A 21,537-nucleotide genomic window follows, 5' to 3' on the forward strand; every position below is an offset into this window, starting at 1 on the left:
TTTATCAGCTACTAAAGGTACCTGAAAATACAATTAGTTGAAACGGACACTGGCCACAGCTCCTCTGCCATGAAAAGCCAGTATAGGTGAGTCCACTGGGCCTCCACTGCTCTCAGTGGAACTGCCTAGCCTGGTGTACAGCCTGAGCCTGAAATTGCTTTGGGGTCTAGGAATAAGGTTTGCCTGCACAGGAAACCTCCATTGCTCTGCAACCAGATCACATGAGCTGTTCTGCAGAGCATCTTCTTCCTGAACTGAAGCCTCCCGTGCTTGTGCTGCATCATGATGGTGCCAAGGGACAGACCAGGTCACCTAGATAAGCCCTGCCACCCCACCAGGATTCAAGCCATCTGATTTTGGGTTTTAAAGGGTTTGCTGACATGTGCAGTTCCCTTCTCCTTTTCTTTAGTGTCACAGCTGCACAGCTGTTAGCTGGAACCAAGACATCAGCTGGGAGCTGTCTCTTTCAGAGCTAGTCAGCAGGGACAGAATTTGTGCTGTCTGGAAGGGCTTGAAGGGGTGCACTGGGTCCCCCAGCTCTAGGGACAGAACCCCACACCTGTGGGCAGCTGAGCAGGCCAAGGCTCAGCGTGGTGCTGGGGAAGGGAGGACACCCTGCTGTTCACATGTAGCATGTCACAGCCACCAGGACCAGACCCTTTCTGGAGTCCAGGCTATTCCCAGCTCTGCAGACACAAGGAGCTCTCAGGAGAAGGGGACATGGCTGGGTGCTCCCCACGGGGCACCTGGAGATGGGGATGGGAGTCCCTACTCACTTGACAAGACTCTGGCACAGCTCCTTGTCAGGGAATCTGCTCTTTGGGGGATGGGATGTGAGCTTTTCCTGCAGCTCCAGAGCAGCTTTCTCTATCAACATTCTCATCATCTTTATCTGCAGCTTGGTGTTTGACTGAGGAAAGGGAAGACAGTGGCTGGTTAGCAAAGGTCCTTCCCAAGGCCCAACCTGCACCTGAGAAAGGATCCCCCCCTGCTCTCATTGGGAGGGGCTGTGGGGTCCTCCTGTCTGGCTGCTCAGTGTCTGTGACACCTCCTGCTCTCTTAGCCAGCACCTCATCTCCAGGGAAGTCACTCCAGCATCTTTGCCTGCCCAGACACTGTTAGCAAAGCTGCAAATCTGCTCTTTGGGGGATGGGATGGAAGAATTTGCTGCAGCTCTAGAAAAGTCCTCTCTATCAGCATGTTCATAATCTTTATCTGCATCTGAGTGTTTAACTGAGGAAAGGGAAGACAGTGGCTGGTTAGCAAAGGTCCTTCCCAAGGCCCAACCTGCACCTGAGAAAGGATCCCCCCCTGCTCTCATTGGGAGGGGCTGTGGGGTCCTCCTGTCTGGCTGCTCAGTGTCTGTGACACCTCCTGCTCTCTTAGCCAGCACCTCATCTCCAGGGAAGTCACTCCAGCATCTTTGCCTGCCCAGACACTGTTAGCAAAGCTGCTCTGGCCAGGCAGACAGACAAGCCAGGAACCTTCCAGAGCTCCAGATACTTGCCTGCCCCCAGCCAGTACCAAGGCAGCTTGGACCAAAGCTGTCTTGAAAGGAAACTGGGACCAAGCTGGTGCCTCTTGGAGATGAGCACCACCAGCACAGCCCCAGGGCACAATCAGGCAGCTGCTGTTAAGGTCTGGAAATCTGGCAGGCCTTGGGTTGGGACCAGTGAACTCCCCAGCAATGATCTGCATCTCCTTCAAAGCATCAACCCCATCCCTGGAGCATGGCCTTCAGGATCTCTCCCTGGGGTAGCCAGGAAGCTGGTGCAGCCCCAGAAGAGACCATGACCAGAGTGGCAGCCCTAGGGGCAGTGCTGAGGTGACACAAGGTTGTAAGTGGGCAGGGAGGTCCCAGGTGCTATCAGGGCTCTGGGGAGCTGCTGTGGGCTGCAAGGGCCTCAGGTGACATGGAGAGGGTGGCATGTGCCAAACAGGGCTGCAGCTGTTCTTACTACAATGCCAGAATGAGAGATGTGGGGCTTCAGGTCCTGAGTCTTCACATTCTGAATATTCAAGGTCTGAATTGTCAGGGTCTGAGACTTCAAGGTCTTGCTCTTTGGGCTCTGTGTCTTCTTCTGAACAACTGATTTATATCCTGGAGTGTATAGTTGCCGGCGTTTTATGAGCCGTTTCAGTGTCTTCTCATATTTTTCATTTCCTGAAGGAAAAAACATCGTCAAGCACGCAGGGCTCCAGGCTCTGAGTCTTCAGATTCTGAGTCTCCAAGGTCTGACTCTTAGTGGTCTGAGTTTTCAGGGTCTGAGACTTCACGGTCTTGGTCTTCAGGCTCTGAGTCTTCTGTTGTTGCAGGGGTCTTAGGAGCTGTTTCAGTGTCTTCTCATATTTTTCATTTCCTGAAGGAAGAAAACATCCACAAAGAGAAGTGTGAGCAAAGTGCCAGTCCCATTTAAGCTGGCAAGTCCCTGCCTCCCAACACTGGTTTCTTCCAGAAAGAAATCCCTCAAGCCATCTATGGAAAGTGGATGCTGCTCTTCCTTTCTGAATCTCATCCCCTGCAGTGTCACACAGATCCAACCCTGCCAGAAGCCCTGCCAGCCTCTCTTACAGCTTTCCCAAGCCTTTCAGTCTAGCCATCATCCCTCAGGACCCTGCCAGATGTGCTGGCAGGCTCTGCAGGTTGGTTCCTGGGACAAAGCCCACATGGGATCCTCTGCTCAAGACTCATGAAGCAATCAGAGGGTTTGGCTTGGTCTGGGAGTCCTGCAACCCTCCACGCTCAGTGAAGGTGGGCATGAGCTGCTCTATGGGCATATGTAGGGAACAAAACCAGAGGGGCCCTTCCTGGGCAGACAGGCAGTGCCCACCTTTGATGTTCCAGGGCAGGTTGACACTGATCATGGGAAAGGATGCTTCTCCTTTCAGGCAGATATTTTCTGGGTCCAGGTCACCCACTTTAAGCTGGTAAGTCCTGCTGAAGGCTCCTGGTAATCCCGGCATGTAAGAGAATTTCAGCACTTGCTTCTTGCCAGGTGCAATGGAGCCCTGCAGGGACGGGAGAAGAGGGAGGGAATGCATCAGAGTGTTCGATGGGGATGGCTCAGGGCACAGACAGGCTGAGAACACAGGTTCTCATCTAGAAGAAACCACCAGACCACATTACCTTCATGATAAATATATTACAGTATTGGCCTTCACAGTTGTTAAATACTATGTGTTCTACAATGTTGACTTTTGTAAAAGAAGTTTTGATGAAGTTTAGAGTTCTTTTAATGAGAATGTTGTGTTGTGATATCAGTGTTGGTGAAGAGTTGTTGCAATATTAACATTTAACCAATGAAGGAATGGAAACCTCTTGAATGTGTCAAAAAGTCACAAAATGACCAGGACTAGGACAACTGCACATGCTCCATCTGCCGAGACAGAGCAACTGAGGGTTCCAGCGGGAACGCTCTGTCCCTGTCCTGGGTCACTCTCTCCGTTTCTCATTCTCTCTCTGCTCTCTTTTCTGTCCCACTCTGGTCAGGACCATGCTCTTTACCAATAAACAGTTTTCAGATATAACACTTGCTGCGTTTGTGCCTTATTTTCGTCCGAGAAATCTGTTAAAAAGAATTCTCCTCTACTCCCCTTAGAGGACAGGACAGTGACCAACACAGCTGTGCCTCCCGCCGGGGTCAGCCTCTGACAGCAGAGCCACCCACCAGCCAAGGCCATGGGGGAGTCGGTCAGGAGAGTTGTTTGACTTTCTCTGCCCCCAGCAGAAATTGCTTACAGGCCTGTCTCTCTCATGGCTGGGTTTGGGGATGCTGCTGCTCCTCTCTGAATCCTCGTCTCCACTCCCAGCCATCTCCCTCCCCACCAAGGAGCATCTCATGCCCTGCAATGTCACACAAATCCAACCCTGCCAGAAGCCCTGCCAGCCTCTCTTACAGCTTTCCCAAGCCTTTCAGTCTAGCCATCATCCCTCAGGACCCTGCCAGATGTGCTGGCAGGCTCTGCAGGTTGGTTCCTGGGACAAAGCCCACATGGGATCCTCTGCTCAAGACTCATGAAGCAATCAGAGGGTTTGTCTTGGTCTGGGAGTCCTGCAACCCTCCACGCTCAGTGGAGGTGGGCATGAGCTGCTCTATGGGCATATGTAGGGAACAAAACCAGAGGGGCCCTTCCTGGGCAGACAGGCAGTGCCCACCTTTGATGTTCCAGGGCAGGTTGACACTGATCATGGGAAAGGATGCTTCTCCTTTCAGGCAGATATTTTCTGGGTCCAGGTCACCCACTTTAAGCTGGTAAGTCCTGCTGAAGGCTCCTGGTAATCCCGGCATGTAAGAGAATTTCAGCACTTGCTTCTTGCCAGGTGCAATGGAGCCCTGCAGGGACAGGAGAAGAGGGAGGGAATGCATCAGAGCATTCGATGGGGATGGCTCAGGGCACAGACAGGCTGAGAACACAGGTTCTCATCTAGAAGAAACCACCAGACCACATTACCTTCATGATAAATATATTACAGTATTGGCTTTCACAGTTGTTAAATACTATGTGTTCTATAATGCTGACTTTTGTAAAAGAAGTTTTGATGAAGTTTAGAGTTCTTTTAATGAGAATGTTGTGTTGTGATATCAGTGTTGGTGAAGAGTTGTTGCAATATTAACATTTAACCAATGAAGGAATGGAAACCTGTTGAATGTGTCAAAAAGTAACAAATGACCAGGACTAGGACAACTGCACATGCTCCATCTGCCGAGACAGAGCAACTGAGGGTTCCAGCGGGAACGCTCTGTCCCTGTCCTGGGTCACTCTCTCCGTTTCTCATTCTCTCTCTGCTCTCTTTTCTGTCCCACTCTGGTCAGGACCATGCTCTTTACCAATAAACAGTTTTCAGATATAACACTTGCTGCGTTTGTGCCTTATTTTCGTCCGAGAAATCTGTTAAAAAGAATTCTCCTCTACTCCCCTTAGAGGACAGGACAGTGACCAACACAGCTGTGCCTCCCGCCGGGGTCAGCCTCTGACAGCAGAGCCACCCACCAGCCAAGGCCATGGGGGAGTCGGTCAGGAGAGTTGTTTGACTTTCTCTGCCCCCAGCAGAAATTGCTTACAGGCCTGTCTCTCTCATGGCTGGGTTTGGGGTTTTCACCTCTGACTTTTTTCTCCCTTCCCCACACTCCCCACCCCTTTTTTTTTTCCCTTTAACACTCTCCTGGGCCACCTGACACAGGGCTGGGGTCAGTCACTTGTGCTACTTACAGTGGTGGGCTTGACCAGAAACACACCAGGCAAATGCTTGTCTGCAGGGCTAGGGTTTAGCACCCAGCTGAATACAGTCTTGCCACTGTTTGCCAGGGTGACACTGCTGTGATGAATTTCATTAAACATCTGGAGGGAAGGCACAGGAGAGGGAAGTTACAGACCCAGGCCTGCTGCTGGGAATCTCCTTCCTCTTTCCTGGGATTGAAAGCAGACACATCCTGGGAGCAGGGACCAGGGAGGAGACAGGGGCCCTTGGGAACCTGGGGAACCCCCAGGCACAGGGCACCTGCACAGCAGCAGGGAGCTCTGGCAGCACACAGAGGGGTGGTAACAACCATGTGAGGGCCAGCAATAAATGAACCAGGGGACACAGGCCCCCTGCACTCTGAGGGGTCACCAACAGCCAGGAGAAACAGAGACAGCACTGAGGCATTGCAGAAGAAAAGGCACCTGCATGCAAGCATTGGCAAGCAACATAGATGCAACAAGGGAGTCACACAGGACAACACAAACAGGGCCAGCAGCTGGAAATATCTGTGGGCTTTCAACTGGAAAAGAGAGAAGGGGGGATTATTCTGGGACAGTCTCTCCAACTATAGTGACTGGAAGCCCAACTTCTTCCCTTGATTGTTGTGTGGATTAAGCACGAGCTTTAGACAAGAGCATCTCCTCGGAGGTCAGGCTTTAGGTGTGGATCAGCAGAGGGGTGTCTCAGGGACACACTCCTCAGAGCACCCCCACTGGGACCCTGCCTGCCCCAGGAGGCAGTGTTAGGTACCCTGAAAATGAGGCATTCCCAGCATTTTGGAGAGGCTTGGAGATGGCCATTTTAACCAGCTTGGATGCCAGATGTGTCCCTCAAAGGTTGTACTTCCAAGCCCCAGAGCCAACAAAGGGGCTGGGAAGGGAAGGGAGCCCTGGAGCAAGGTGGGCAGGAGCCCGCTGGCCGTGGTCCCACGGCAAGGAGCTGTGCCAGGGGACGTGTGTGGTACCTGAGAGCCACAGCTGATCTCCCGGGGCCTCAGGGAGTAGCTGGCACGTGAGGCCTCCCCGGTCAGCACCACCTCGTAGCTGGGGCCTCCCTCCACGTGGCACAGCGCCGTGACATTGGAGATGGTGTCCAGGTGGCCACAGAAGGTGAAGGAGACCTGCTGGCTCTCTCCTGGCTGCAGCACACCTGACAGTGGCACGATCCTGAAAGCCTGCATGGAAGACAGGAGAGACTGAGGTGTGGAGCATGGAAATGGATGCAGAAGAGCATCTTGGAGCAAAGGGCAGCTGTACCTGGAGGGGCCTATTCCCCAAACACAGCCAGAATCACCCTGATCTCATCCTGTATCCATGCCACTGACCAGTGCAGGGACCATGGGGAAAATCTTCTCCCAAACACATGGATCAATGCATTAATTAGTGCATTACATGAAAGTGAACTGGGATGTCTCCTGGCAGTAGAAATTCTCTCTGATGCACAAATTGCCTTGAAAAAGCATTTCTTACTGCTTTTAGAAAAGGAGGAGACTCAGAGTGACAGCTCTTGGCGCTGAGTGAAGGACGCCAGCCCAGCTCATCTGACTCCTGAGGCTCTTCTCCTCTCTTTCTGATTTAAATGCTGCTTTCTCAAGGTGCTACAGCCAAAGCTCCTCCATAAATTTCCTATGCACCACCTGAGGAGTTCCAGGGGGAGCAATGCCCTCCACAGGTGCTGCACAGCATCCTTGGGCAGCCCTACAGCGTGTCCTGCACGGCCTCTCCAACAACCAGCTGCTCCAGCAGCACTTTGTGCTGGGCCTGCAGGGATGGGAGGCCCCTGTGTGGCCAATGCTGAGGGCCACCACTGGGACTGGGAGCTCCAGCCCTGCTTGCCACACTGACAGTGGGCAAGTGAGACACATTCCCTCTTACCTTCTCTGCTTAGCACAAAACAGTAAATGCTCAAAGTGACTCCAGCATGGGCTTCTCAGTTCATGGTTCATTGCTGTACAGCAGGGGTCTGACTGCAGGCACCACAGTCCAGTCCAGGATTCCCCCAGGCTCCCGTTCCTGTGCTCAGCAGCAATACAAGGGGGTGGCTGCTGGAGAGCTGGCATGCTTTCCAGGAGACACCTTTACTGCATGGCTTGCCCTGACCCAGTTGCCTGCTCCCTTCTCCCTGTGCCTTGAAGCCAGGATGGATCTTCTCAATTCAGGTGAGATTTTGATTCCTTCAGCAGCTCTGCTGATGCAGCCCAGGCCAGCCCACTGCTGATCTACAGAATAAACTTCTTGACTCAAGGAGCTCCCAACAGAACGGCACCACCACATCCCTCCTCTTCAGACCCCACTGGAGGAGTCCAGGGCTGCTCACCTGGCCATCTGGGAGGGGCTGCTGGTCCTCATCACAGACCAGGAATGGCTGCTCCAAGGCCAGCATAAGGTCCAGTGGCAGCAGGCAGGTGTTTTTTAAAGACAGAGGCTGGTACTGCAGCCTCAGGACATCACTGGGTTTCTGTGGAAACAGGAGACAAGGAAAAACAGCCTCAATCAGCCCTAGAAGTGCATACATTTCTATTTACCCTTTCTATTTGTTTCTACCCTTCCAGGAGGTTTTTCTTTATAGCAGATAGCTTTCATGTTTAGAAACCACAGCATCCTCTGGAGGACAGGGAAACACTCCCATGTACAGATGAGGGAATAGGCCCCTGAGAGGAGGGAATAGGCCCATGACAGGAGGTGGCTGCTTGAATAAGATCTAAAGCTGAAAGTGAATCCAGGCCATTTGTCTCCAGTTTTTTCTCTCTCTTGGGCAGAACAGCACTAGAGGATCTTCACTCACATACAGTCATTTCTCACAACCTTACTGGCTCTAGCAGCCTCAAAAGGAGTTCATCTGCAACACGTGTCCTGCAGCCCCTGCTACAGGGACAAGGTGTCTGTGGTCTCAAAGCTATGATCAGCCTGGGCTCTTCCTTCCTGTCTATGCATTGTGCTGGGCTTCCTGCATGGCTTAGAGAAACCTGAGACTTTGGGGAACTACTTCTGCATGTACTGATACCAAACAGGTGCTGTGCCATAGTATGCAATAAATCAGTTTGTGTGTGTGGCATTGAGCAGAACCCAGGCAGAATCAGGGAGGGCTGAAAAGCTCCTAAATGACATCTGAACTGCCTGTTCCAGGGATTCTGTAATTCAGTGGGAGCCTGGCAACCAGAGGAGAGGCCTGAAACTACAGAAACCACATGATGAACCATCTTCTCTTTTTCAGACAACTTGCAGGAGGCAGAAAGATGGTGCTGGAGTTGGGATGCAGAGACTAAAGGGCACCTGCTCTGCCTCAGTGTTATCATCACTGCAGCTGCAGGATGTCTGGGGGTCCTTTCAGGAAGAGGAGGCTTAGGGAAATGCACAGAGCTGTACCATATAGCTATACCACAAAGCATCCATGCCAACACAGACAGAAGGCAAAGACACACAGGAGATGTTGGGTTTTTCCTTGTCAGCCTGAGGAATTCACAGGAATCTCCATTTTCCCAGCTTCCCTACAGCATCAGTGTACAGACATCACCGTGCCTTGGAGGATCCTCAAAAGCCTCCCTTTACAGTGAGCAGAGAAACTGGCATTTCTCTGGAAGTGGCCACCATCTCCTTGGCAGTGCAGCTGTAACTGCAATTTTACTTTGGGGAAGTCAAATACCAGTCTCATCTCTGAAAGCATCTTCACTCATTTGACAAAGTGCCTCAGGAAGGGCAAAGAGGGGCTTTAACACGAGCACACACCCCCCTCAGCCATGCTGTTAAATGCCAGGATGCAATCCAGACTTACCTTCTCCACCCGGAAAGAGAATTGTCTGGCTGACACTTCTATAGAGGGGTGAATAAACTCGCAGGTAACGATTGTTTCTATAATCTTCTTTGGCATGGGGTCTAACCCAATCATCGCTTCACAGAACACAGAATCCTGCACCTCCTGCAAGCAAGAGTCACTTGTCACCAGTGGCTGGTGGCAGGGCACCCTGCAAATGCCCTGCACTGGCTCAGCACCCACCACAGGCCCCATTCCTGCCACAGTTACAGTCACTGCCCCCTTTCCTTCCTGAGATGCAGCTTATTTATTCTGTGCCCAATTGTCTGTAACACTGCACCCCAATAACCCCAAAAGGCACTTGTGAGAAACCCCCTCCCTTGACATGGCTTTTGTTTTACTCCATGCTTACCACAGATAAACCATTAGCACTTATTTAATTCACTTTCTTTTTGGGGCTCCTACTCTAAGTGTAACTTCTTTCTCTGCCCTTCTTTGCAGACTCAGTATGCAACACTGCTTGCCCCAAAAGAGCAATATTTCCTTCCATCCCTACTTTGGGATCAGCACTGGGTTTTGGTAGCTGTGGAATCACAATAAAGCCTTAGCTGGTCTGATGTTGGCCAGCAAGGAAAGCCACTGGTGTTGCCACAGAAATGTGTAGTCTTAAATCAGTTTTGTGAAGGCCCCTGCTCATTTGCCCAGGCAAATGTCAAGGGACTGTGGAACAACCCCAGGGCAGGGGATCTGATGGTTCCCCAGGCTCAGCCCCTGGTGGGGACCTCACCTGTGCGATGCGGGAGAAGCCTCGCAGCACCATGTCCCCAGACTGGCCTGGCTGCAGCTCCATCGACCATGGCTCCACCCCAAACGCAGGGTTGGCACGTTTGGGGCTCTGGGAATCATCCTTGGGGCTACTGAGGGCTGAGACACTCTGGGCCTCCTCCTCGGGTGGGCTGCAGCAGTCTGCTTTCCAGAAGAGCCGATGGAAACGGCAGCCCCGGTTTGTTACTTTGAACCGACGAATACAGGGAAGGAGGCTAGAATAGAAGGCAGGATGGAAAATAGTATGGAGCAGCTATTTCCCTGGTCATCAGATTGCTCCCAGTGGGCAATCTGAGGTGTTAATAGCTTGGAGACTGTCTTCCTTTCCAGCTCTTAATGTGGACCAGAAATCGTGTCTGATAAGCTGCCCTTCTGGTGTCGTTATTGCAAAGGGAAATATATTTATAATGGTAATGTAACATTCTCCAGGTGAGGCCAACAGGACGTGGTGTTTTCCTCCAAAATGTTTGTTCTGGGGTGATCCATACTGTCGCTGTATTTTGTATTAATCTGTGCCCAAAACTGTAACTAAATCTTTGAGATGCTGTCCTTGGGGACCTTTGTGTGATTGCAGGCTCAGATTTCTAAAAGCCGGCTCAGAGGCAGTTTCTGGATGATCCCAGCCAGCTGGTAAAAATCATCTGCCTGCTCCAGGAGAGGGAACCAGGGGAGCAGAGCCTCTCTTGTTTGTAGCAGCCTTGGCTCTGCACAGGTAGCCATTTGTAGAAACTTCATTTTGTAATTACAAACTGTTGGGAAGTGAAGTTTGCAAACTCTGCTGGCACCTCTGCCTCTGGAACTGCTCTGTGGGCTCCTGCCTTCCTGGTGGGGGTTGTCACCCTCCTGTCTCTTTGTTCCCAGGGCCCCTGCTTGCCTGGGAGGTGCCATTGGGAAAGGGAAAGGGAAAGGGAAAGGGAAAGGGAAAGGGAAAGGGAAAGGGAAAGGTTCTTGCCTTGGTCCCTCAGCCACATGGAGGGACCGCCTCCATTTCAGAACCTTTTGTTCTGGGGCAGCCTGCGAGGTCATTACTTGATCAAGTGAGGACATCAATGAATTACAACTAAAGACAATTCAGTGGCAATTTAGCAACTGGCTTCCCTTTCAGTGGCTTTTGAGGGTGGCTAACAACTCTCAACTGCCCATCACATGTTTCCAAAGGAATCTCTGCCCTCAGGGAAGGAGTTAGGACTGTGAACACTGAAGAAGATCTTGCCTGAAGGACTACAGCAAAAGTGCTCCTTGTTGAGACAGGAGGAGAGGTGGGAGTGGAGAGATCTCCTACCTGAATTGGTATCCCAAGTTGATCTCTGGGGTGAATGGTTTGTCTATGATAATTGTGGTGCCAATGCTCAAGGCCTGGAGGAACAATGTTCTCCAAAGGCTGTTCCCAATGAACAGTTTGATAGAGTAACAAAAAAACCCAGTGTCATCCAGGGTTGCTGTGATAGTCACAGGAACCTCACCCCTAGCGGGGATCACTCCTTCTCTGGGGTCAATAACAAAGCAGTGGGGTTTTTCAGTCTGTAAAACAAACATAATATGCATTTAGGATGGAAACCATACACCCTTGTGTCTTGTGGGATATAAAACAAGGAAAGACTAAAGAGGGGAGGATAAAAAACCTAAAGGCTTAATTTCCCTAAAGTTAAGCTACAGTACTGGGGAATTGCAGAGCTCATACAATCTGTATTTTCCCCTCCTTTAAGGGACTTACACAATTAAGCCAGTTTTGCCCAACCCAAGAGATGGCTTATGTTATGAGTAGAAAATTGTAATTTTTTTTAGTTTCAGAGTTAAAAAAACCAAGCCAGACCGAGTCAGCCTCCTTTAGGTTCGCTGCCGAAGGAAAGCTTTTCAAGTACCTGTTAATGGCAGGTGATTAACTGATTGTTTCCCTGATGCTAGCCGCATGCCAAGAAGATACCAAGGGAAACCCTCCAGGGTAAAGAGATAAGCAGTGACACCAGACACAACATGCAAATAAGAAACGCAGTGCACCCTGGATTTTCAAGTTTCACAGTTTTTATAAGAAAAACCCCTAAAATCACGAGCTAACAAAGTGACTTAAAGTAACGTGCTGGACTCTCCCACATGGCCTGATGCTTTATCCACAGACACAAACAAGTCCATAGTATCAGGTTTTAAGCAGCTGCACAAGTTCAACACACCCAGCATGAAGAAGAACAAACCTCAAGGCCCTCACAGATCTCCCCCTCCAGCAGACATCCCACCAGCCCCAGGCCCAGCCCTTCCAGGCTGGGGAGCAGCCCCAGCTCCTTCTGCCCTATGCAGCCTCCATGTATTAAACAGCCTTTCTCTGCAGCTGGTCCCCAAAGAAGCTCTTCAAGGGCACAGAGATCACAGGCTGTGGGGCTGCACAACCCCCACACGTCCTTTGTGTGGACAGCCCAGCTGGCTTGACCAACAAGAGGTGTGAAAATTGCCTCCCCGGGAGCAGTCTGAGGACAGACCTCACACCCTGCTCTCTCCTATCAACAGCAGTTTGGCACAAAGCAAATGCAGATTGAACAAGGAAACCATAGTGAAATGCATGCTCTGGGGAGCAAAGGACCACAGGTTTCTCTTGATCTCAGAGCTCCAAAATGTGACACACACAGCTAAAGACAAAAGATCAAATTAAGAGAGAACTTGTCAACACAATCCAGATTAATTTCTACTCCAACATCTCTGCACCTGACTTCACTGAGGGGTGCCCCAGCTAAAACCACTCCAGAGCCAGGTTCCTCTTGCCTCACTCAGATGGAATATTGGAGTATCTTGCCTCCTCTCACACAGGGCAATATGGAAATCTTGCATATAAGAACCAAGTCATGGCTGCTACTGACCAGTCCCTTTCCCTGGAAAACAGCCCCACAGATACTCACAATCTCTATCCTGAAGTCTGCAGGGATGAGACCTTTGTTGAAGAGGGTAAAGCTTTGTGAAGTAGGCTGTAGAGCTTGGATTGTACCAAACGTTATCTGACACGGAGATGGGTAGATTTTTTCCAGCAGTCCAGAGCTCTGTAATTCTGCTCTCTGTTCCAGGAAGCAGGCGAGAAAGATTTATAAAAAAACCCCAAAAAAACTGCATCAGGGAAACCGAAAAAAGCCTAAACAGCTCAAGCCTGCTCAAGTTATTTCTTTAGGGACAACTACCACTCCAGCTGAAATGCTGGGCTTTTGGGGGAAAAGAAAAGTACATGTTCACCTCCAAATTTAAAAGGATTAAGGTAAAAGAACCTTTCAAACTACAAATTATTGGCCCAAAGGTAAAAGCTTTGCAAGAAATCTCTAGTTAAGACCAGGCTGACAGTTAAACAACTGGTTGTGCTGGTGGGGAGAAACCCTCCTCTTTAAGGTAAGTAGCCTGATAGTTGAAAGCAACTGTTTTGTCAAACTTCAGGCTCCCTGGCACAGCCTGCATTGCCTGTCCTTCCTGTTCACTGATTTACATGCAGTGCCACAATGGCTCAGGTTCAGGTGTTTGGTGCCATCCAGGGAATTTGGCATTGTCATAAGACTGAATAGAAACCAGCAAGGTCCTATCCAAACCCTTTTCCCCCCTAATAATCTCCTCAATAATATTTGACAGGAGGAGGTGGATGTGATGCCAACCCTGGGGAATAAGCCCGTAGCAGCCAGGAATGTTGGTGGGATTCGAAACGTAGAGACTCCTCTCGTATGGCACCTTCAGGTAGCACTCCTTGTACTGCAGGACTCGGGGGTACACTCGCAGCTTAGGAATGATACACCTGGGCAAAGAGATGACCCCAGGGGAATCAGAGATACTGAGAGAATGGAAAACGTTTACCCCCAAAGATTGTGAAATGGAGCACAACACATTTGTCACTGTCAAATGGACACTGAACAGCCCTACAGTGCTAAATTGCCTTCTAAGTCTTCCCACTCCAACAGGTCTTGTCAAGGAGGGGCAAACCCTGAAAGGCAGCACCCAGAGGCTGCCAAGTGCCCCAGGCAGAGCACTTTGTCCCACAGCTGCCTCAGCCCCTCCTTTACCCAAGAAGGCTTGCAAGGACTCCTGCAACACTCCCAGTGATCCACGAGCTCTGGGGGAGCCTTCCCAACAAGGATCAGTGCTCACTAAGGCTCAAGGAACACACAACTCCAGTGTCCCCGTAAAAATGACTCCCTTCTCTCCCATGGTGCTGTTGGCCTGCCTGAGAACTCAGCTGTTTGTCCCAGCCTTGGAGGGCACGAGACACCAGCTGCCCTACAGAGTGGCACATCAGCCCCTCCAGGTCCTACAGCTCTCTCAGTCCCTCACTCCACAGCTCCATGCCCTGACTGTCCCCAGTTCCACTTGCTTGAAAAAATGGCAGCCCAGGCACTGCCTGGATGGCTCTGCCTGGGAGAGGGAACAGCACCAGGGAACTGCATCCCTCCTGGCATCAAATGGACACCCACAGCAGCACAGCAGGATGAAATTCTGCTGCAGCAAGAATGACTTTTGGTTTAAGTCTGAGAACATTCAAGCTCAAAATGGGCAGCAAAGGGAAGGAGAAAAACTCGAGCTGACCTGCCACATCAAGGGCTGCTTTCCCCTCCTAAGACCTTGCCCTCACCACTCTTGCTGTGAGCCACTTCCCCCCTGCCGTGTGCCCTCATGAACAGAACCAGATCCTGACTCTCAGCAGGCTGCTTGGTGTGTCCCAAACCAAGGCATGGTGGCTGCAACCAGCACAACTTCACCTTTTGCAGGAAGAAGGAGAGGAGCCCTTGGGAAATTTGTTCCACCTCAAGCACCAAACCCCAGGCCAATAAATTATATCATTCCTGGTCCCTTCAGAAAAGGGTCCAGGACCATGCTGGGCTGTGAGCAGGGGTGCTTTTCACCACAGGCTGCTGTCCAAGCTCTGCTGTTCTCATGTCCAGCTGCCACAACATGAGGTCATTAAACAGCTCTTCACCTTGGCAGCTGCAGCCAGCAAACCCTGTGCAAGGCAGTGGCTGGGGGAGGCCAGGGAAGGGCTGGTACCTGGCTCTGAGGATCAGTGATGCCACTCCCTTGGCAATACCCTCCAGGTCCACCAGCATTCTCCGGCAGAAAGTCGTCATGGTGTTGGAACACAGGGTCACCTGGTGGAAGAGAAGAACAGGAAATTCTTCCTTACAAACGCTCATTACTCATGTGTGATATCCTCCAGTTCTTGAGGGAGGATTTTGCCTTAATTCTTCTGCTGGTCCATGTGTAGAGCACAGGCTCAGAGTAAGAAAAGCCTTCTGGCAATCCTCCATTTCTTGAGGGAGGATTTTGCCTTAATTCTTCTGCTGGTCCATGTGTAGAGCACAGGCTCAGAGTAAGAAAAGCCTTCTGGCAATATCAGATTTGTTAAACACACCTTGCTATCAGGGCATAGGTCAGCTACATTAAACCACTAGACTAAAGCTCTACACACCACTGTATTCAAATTAAGGGCCCAATTTTTCATCTGACTACAATGACATAAATGCAGAGGAAATCTGACTTGAACAGAATGAGTTCAGCTTTACAGCAGGAAGCTGAAGGCAAAGTGTGGCCCAGCCCATGCTGGGCAGTTCATGGCTGCAGAGTATTTTTTTCCACTGGAGATCCCTGCAGTGAACACAAACTGTTCTGCTCCCCAGGAGAGGAGAAATGAGACCAAGAAGAAAAGCTAACTGCTTTATACAATGACATCTCTCTGACAGCCACCTTCTGTCCTCATCCTTGCTCTGCCCACTTGCAATCAAATAAATCACTCTCAAAAACACAAGAATGGCTTCAGGACTTGACCATATGGCATTGATCTCAGCATATGATTTTGGAAACAAAACAGTGCTCCTTGAGGAACATCCCAGGTAACCCAGCTAGCAGAGGCCTCACAGCAGTGCAGATCTCTCACTCACACCATGCTCAAGGCTGGCCCCAGAGCTAAAGCCCTCCCACACTCCAGTGAAACTTCAGCCCTGGTGCTGAAGCGTCTATGGCTGGACTCTTCCCATACCTCGATATCCTGGTGTCCCTGGGGGAGGATGGTCCCTTGGCTGGGATTCATTGTAAACTCCCTTGGCTGCAGACAAAAATCAATTCCATTCCTCCAGGATGGGTCACTGTCACTGCGTATCTGATCAAAGCTGCTAACAGCCGGCTGCGCGCCATCGTCCAACACGCGGAGCTTGAACGTCAGGGGCACCACGGAGTTGTTAGTGAGGCGACAGCTCTGGGTGAAGGGAAAGCCTAGGAAAGAACATAAATATCCATTGAGGCACCCATTATGGCATGACTCCTGGTGTGAATGTCCTGGCAGGATGAAAGTGGGATTGGAGTTTAGCTCTTTGTTATCTGAACTACAGCTCACCGAGAAGCTGCATGAGGAATTAATTGTCACTTAGTTCCCTTTGACACTGATTCCAGACTGCAGCCTTGAAAATGCCCACTCCTAGCCCTGCTGAACGCTGCAAGCTTCTCTCTTTGTGATGGGGAGGAGCTCCCTCACCTGCCCCAAACCAGCACCAGTTATCTCTCAGTGATAAGTGTGCACCCAGACCGAGCATTTACTCTGAAAATTCCAGCTGTAAAATTCCCTGTAAAGCCTGCCAACACTTCCACCATTTTCAAAATATATAAACAGTGAGCTGTCATTGAGAAGAAGCTACAGCAAAAGAAAGCGAGGATGGAATCAGGAACTAGAATGTGATGCAAAGCACCCTAATGCAGTTTCTCTCTGCAGGATCCTTAAGGCATCTCTTGTTTGGGCCAAACAGACTGAGCATGTGACAGCTCAGAGCCCACTCAACTGGGGGCAAACTCAGCCTTGCTTTGAGATTAGCAATTAGGAACCATGTCCCACCTCACCCAAAAAAGGGGGACATCACACCCATGCTGCTCACTGTGATTGCTGCCTGCAAGGGTTTAGCCCACTTGAGCTCGGAGATTTGCTTTCCATGCTGGAAAGCCAGAGATACAGCCACACATGGTGGGCATGTCCTGCAGAGCCCGGAGAGCAGCCACAAGCTGCTCTGCAGTGCACATCTGGCTGGGCTGGCCAGCTCTGTGGGGAGGACTCTTCTCCCTGGGCCTGCTCACCCAGAGTCACTGGAACACAGATGGGGAGAAAAAACAACTGCAGGTTCAGCCCAGAGCTTCTCTGTGCCCCTCAAAGTGATCACTGCCAGCTCCAGCAGTGACTCCAGCAGGAAGGCAAGAGAGGCACAACAAGGACAAACACAGATGTCAGAACCTCAAATGAGACTGAGGTCACCAGAGGCAGACAACAGTCAACAGTTCCAAAGAAGCAAAGGTACAACAGCTGCCTTCAGCTGAAAAGACCTTAGGAATGAAATTGGATTAAGCAGGATGAATTTCCTGTTTCAGAACCATATTTCTACCTGTTGCCTTTCTTGTTTCATTTATTCAAAAGGCAACTTGACACGTGCCTCCGTGGTGGTGCAGGGTGGGGAAGAAGCAGCTCAGGAAAGGCAATTCATTTCCTTAAAAAGTTCATGAACTTCACTGTTATGGGTTTAGGCTTCGTAGTGAGTGTTCCCCTTGGTCTGGGGAGGGGGATTGGGGTTCTGGGGGGTTTTGGCCCTGGGGCTGGGCTTTTCCCTTCGGGGTTTTTTGGGAGTTGTGGTGTGATGCTGTGGGTGGCTGTGAAGTCAGAGCTGAGGCTGGGCAGGGAGCAGAGCTTCCCTTCCTCCCGCTCGGGGATGGGAGCTGGGCCGTGTGCTGCTGCGGGAGGTTGTGCTTGGCCTGGGACTGCCCTGGCTGCAGCTCAGCCTGGCACCGACCTGCCTGCCTTCCCCGCTGCTGCCTGCTGCTCTGAGGCACTGCCCACATCCCCCTGCCCTTTGGGAGTCTGCCAAAGGAGCATTTCCTTCCTTCCTTCCTCCCTTCCTTCCCTGCCAGTGCCAGCTGGGAGGGGATCACTGCCCTGCCAGAGCCCACAGCTCCTCCTGCTCTGATCATAACTACACCAAAGGGAAAAATGGTACTTGGCAGGTGGGAAACGTCTGTTCTTGCATTGGTGCCTGTGCTCTCCTGACATAGTCTAGGAAAGAACTGTTATTCCTTTTCCCATAGTTTTGCCTGTGAGCCCTGTAATTTCAAAGGTATAATCATTTGGAGGGAGGGGCTCATCTTTCCATTCCAGGAAGATTCCCACCTTCCTTGACAGACATCTGTCGTTTAAAGCAGGACAGAGACACCAGAAAATACTGACGTTTTCTATTGCTTGGTTCCGTTTGATCTCACAATGGCAGAATGCTGCCTGAGGCACCAGCAGCCCTGCACTTCACACCCTGAGCAGGCTGCTGTGGCAGACCATGAGTGAGGGATGCTTTTCTGCTGGAATGCACAGATCCCTCACGCTGTGTCCCAGCCCAGGGAGCACTCACCAAAGGAGATGTCCCCGAAGTCGAGCTCAGGGACGTCAAAGTGTAACCTTGGTCCAGTGACACAGCCCCTGGATGGCAAGGACAGAGGAGGAAATGCCTTGGTTAAAGGAATTGCAAAGGTCTGGCTGCCATGGCTCGGGGACACAAACCTGGTGTCAGGGCACTGTGGGTTTCAAATCAACACACCATCATGTGCTCAGCACAGTGCCCCTGTGCACAGGAGGCAGCTACAGCCAAGTGGCCAGCAGCCAGCAGCCACTGATGGGCTTTGGGCACAGGGCAGGCAGGAAAAGCCCCCAGGATGCTGCTGGTCCCATGAAGGACCCTGAACACACAGCCAGACATGGCTCTATGCCTCCGTTTCCCCATCTGCAATGTGTGCCAGCTGGGAGGGGATCACTGCCCTGCCAGAGCCCACAGCTCCTCCTGCTCTGATCATAACTACACCAAAGGGAAAAATGGTACTTGGCAGGTGGGAAACGTCTGTTCTTGCATTGGTGCCTGTGCTCTCCTGACATAGTCTAGGAAAGAACTGTTATTCCTTTTCCCATAGCTTTGCCTGTGAGCCCTGTAATTTCAACGGGATAATCATTTGGAGGGAGGGGCTCATCTTTCCATTCCAGGAAGATTCCCACCTTCCTTGACAGACATCTGTCGTTTAAAGCAGGACAGAGACACCAGAAAATACTGACGTTTTCTATTGCTTGGTTCCGTTTGATCTCACAATGGCAGAATGCTGCCTGAGGCACCAGCAGCCCTGCACTTCACACCCTGAGGAGGCTGCTGTGGCAGACCATGAGTGAGGGATGCTTTTCTGCTGGAATGCACAGATCCCTCACGCTGTGTCCCAGCCCAGGGAGCACTCACCAAAGGAGATGTCCCCGAAGTCGAGCTCAGGGACGTCAAAGTGTAACCTTGGTCCAGTGACACAGCCCCTGGATGGCAAGGACAGAGGAGGAAATGCCTTGGTTAAAGGAATTGCAAAGGTCTGGCTGCCATGGCTCGGGGACACAAACCTGGTGTCAGGGCACTGTGGGTTTCAAATCAACACACCATCATGTGCTCAGCACAGTGCCCCTGTGCACAGGAGGCAGCTACAGCCAAGTGGCCAGCAGCCAGCAGCCACTGATGGGCTTTGGGCACAGGGCAGGCAGGAAAAGCCCCCAGGATGCTGCTGGTCCCATGAAGGACCCTGAACACACAGCCAGACATGGCTCTATGCCTCCGTTTCCCCATCTGCAATGTGATGGACATCAAGGTGTCCCCACAAACTTCTGTAACCAGCCTTTCCAGCCACAGGTTCCCTGCTTTGCTACTTCTTAGCTGGAGCTGCTGTTCCCAAGGAGGAGCTCTCTCAGGAGAGTTTGACCCACACAATCATTACAGGCAGAGTTCTGAGACATGAACCCAGGGGAGCCCCAAACATCCCCTGAAAAGAGCAGCAGCAGTTCTACGCAGGGGACAGATGAATCCTAGAGGAAAGGAGCAGCTTGTCAGCAGTGCACCAGCTGACACAGCCAAGAGCAATAGCTTCAACAAGCAAACAAGGGTGTCCTGAATCTAGCAGACCACCTCAGCTATCCTTGAACTCAGCAGACACACTCCAAAAGTCACCAACATCCACTGAAAGCAGCACTTGAAGCTGCACAACACTCACCAGTTGATTTCATGGGTAATGCAAATCCACGCCCACTCTGCCTTTTGGTTAAAAATCAAGGACCAGTGACCTGTGCCTTCTGTTGGATTCACAGGACTGCCCCTGGCTCTGCTCTACACATCTCAACAAGAGACACCTGCCCTTGCTCAAGGAGAAAGCTGCTAATGCAGAAACATCCCATGAGCAGTTTGGGAGAGGGACAGAGGAGAGTCAATTATTTGATGGTGAAAGGTTCCCTCTTGGATAAGAGCCTAAATGAGAGATGCGGGACTCCAGGAAATCAAGGCCCAGTGACCTGTGCCTTCTGTTGGATTCACAGGACTGCCCCTGGCTCTGCTCTACACATCTCAACAAGAGACACCTGCCCTTGCTCAAGGAGAAAGCTGCTAATGCAGAAACATCCCATGAGCAGTTTGGGAGAGGGACAGAGGAGAGTCAATTATTTGATGGTGAAAGGTTCCCTCTTGGATAAGAGCCTAAATGAGAGATGCGGGACTCCAGGCGGCTCTTCCAAATGCAGTTTATTACATCCAAGATGTTACAGCAGTCGGGGTTGTGGGCGACACACCATGTGTCCACAGCTGTCAGCTGCTGCTGCAGACAGACCTGGAGACCCTTAGGCTACAAATGCATAATATAATTTACTTTGCTGAGCCTCTTAATACAGTAGAACCTTAACTTTTATCTATAGCCTATCATAACTACTATAATAACCATATTCATGTTATGGTTCTCCAATCACTAGAAGTTGTTTTTCAATTTTCTTGCAGTGGAAAATTCTGAGATATTTTTTCTACTTGCAACATCTGCTGACTTGTTTGCCTGTGCTATCTTTCTGCTTGTGAAAACATCTTGTTTGAGGTGGGTTTATCTTTTGCTTTAAGTCATAAAACCCCCCTTCTAACTAACATACTCTTTGCCTGCTTGGTTATCCAGTAAGACTGACTCAGCAATTCTTTTCTTCTATATCAAAACTTGCTTTCATTTCTATTCCTTCCTCAGCTTCTACATTCAAAAATCTTTCTGTCAAGCATACATATCTGTAAGACTTTCTTGTCAAACTTTCATCCTTCCCAACACTCTTGATTTCCAAAATTAAAAAGCAGCACTTTTCCTCCAACAACAAAGCCAGCATAATTGTTTCTCCACTATGAGCAGACCTACTCACCACGTTTCTCTTGCAAAGCAATAACTGCCCTGTTCTTTTTTATCCATCTCCCTTATCTCATTGCTATAATCCAGTGCAGATTGCTTTAATTTCTTTACTGCCTTGACCCAGTGCCTCTCAAGAGCAGCAGCCTGGCTCCAAAGCTGCAGAGCAGCCAGCATCAGCTCTCCTGCTCCCACTGCATTATCCTAGCAGCACATGGCTCAGGCTGGCAGGGACAAGGCCTCATGCTGCTGTGGTGCTGAGCACTGAGCTCTGCCTCCCCTGTTATCACCCTTCTCCCTTGTGCTGGGCCAGGATTGTCTCTTGCCATGGCACCAGCCCAGGGGATGATGCCCAAGTCCTTGGCACAGTTCCTGCTGCACAGTTCCCTGACTCCCACATCAGCCCTTGCCTGGCTGTGCACAGGAGGCACCAGAGCCCTCTGGGCACAGCAGCTGGGAGCACAGCTTGTGCCCCACAGCATGGCCATGAGAGGTGAGGTGAGGCTGCTGCTGCCCATCTGGCATGGATTATT

General features: G+C 50.9%; 1 protein-coding gene across 1 annotated transcript in view; it reads right to left on the reverse strand.

Annotated features, from left to right (window-relative positions):
* The window catches only part of LOC120497211 (hydrocephalus-inducing protein-like), a 73,714-nt gene that overhangs the window by 23,961 nt on the left and 28,216 nt on the right, over positions 1–21,537 (reverse strand). Inside the window, 16 exon segments of the mRNA XM_039698412.1 lie at positions 777–910; positions 1,959–2,164; positions 2,241–2,360; positions 2,832–2,948; positions 4,157–4,334; positions 5,212–5,340; positions 6,207–6,416; positions 7,559–7,699; positions 9,014–9,157; positions 9,780–10,032; positions 11,100–11,338; positions 12,703–12,848; positions 13,435–13,571; positions 14,816–14,916; positions 15,804–16,036; positions 19,063–19,130. Coding sequence (XP_039554346.1) covers positions 777–910; positions 1,959–2,164; positions 2,241–2,360; positions 2,832–2,948; positions 4,157–4,334; positions 5,212–5,340; positions 6,207–6,416; positions 7,559–7,699; positions 9,014–9,157; positions 9,780–10,032; positions 11,100–11,338; positions 12,703–12,848; positions 13,435–13,571; positions 14,816–14,916; positions 15,804–16,036; positions 19,063–19,130 — 2,556 coding nt within the window.

This window comes from Passer montanus, unplaced genomic scaffold (assembly GCF_014805655.1).
Source record: "Passer montanus isolate IOZ18808 unplaced genomic scaffold, ASM1480565v1 scaffold124, whole genome shotgun sequence".
Taxonomy (NCBI): domain Eukaryota; kingdom Metazoa; phylum Chordata; class Aves; order Passeriformes; family Passeridae; genus Passer; species Passer montanus.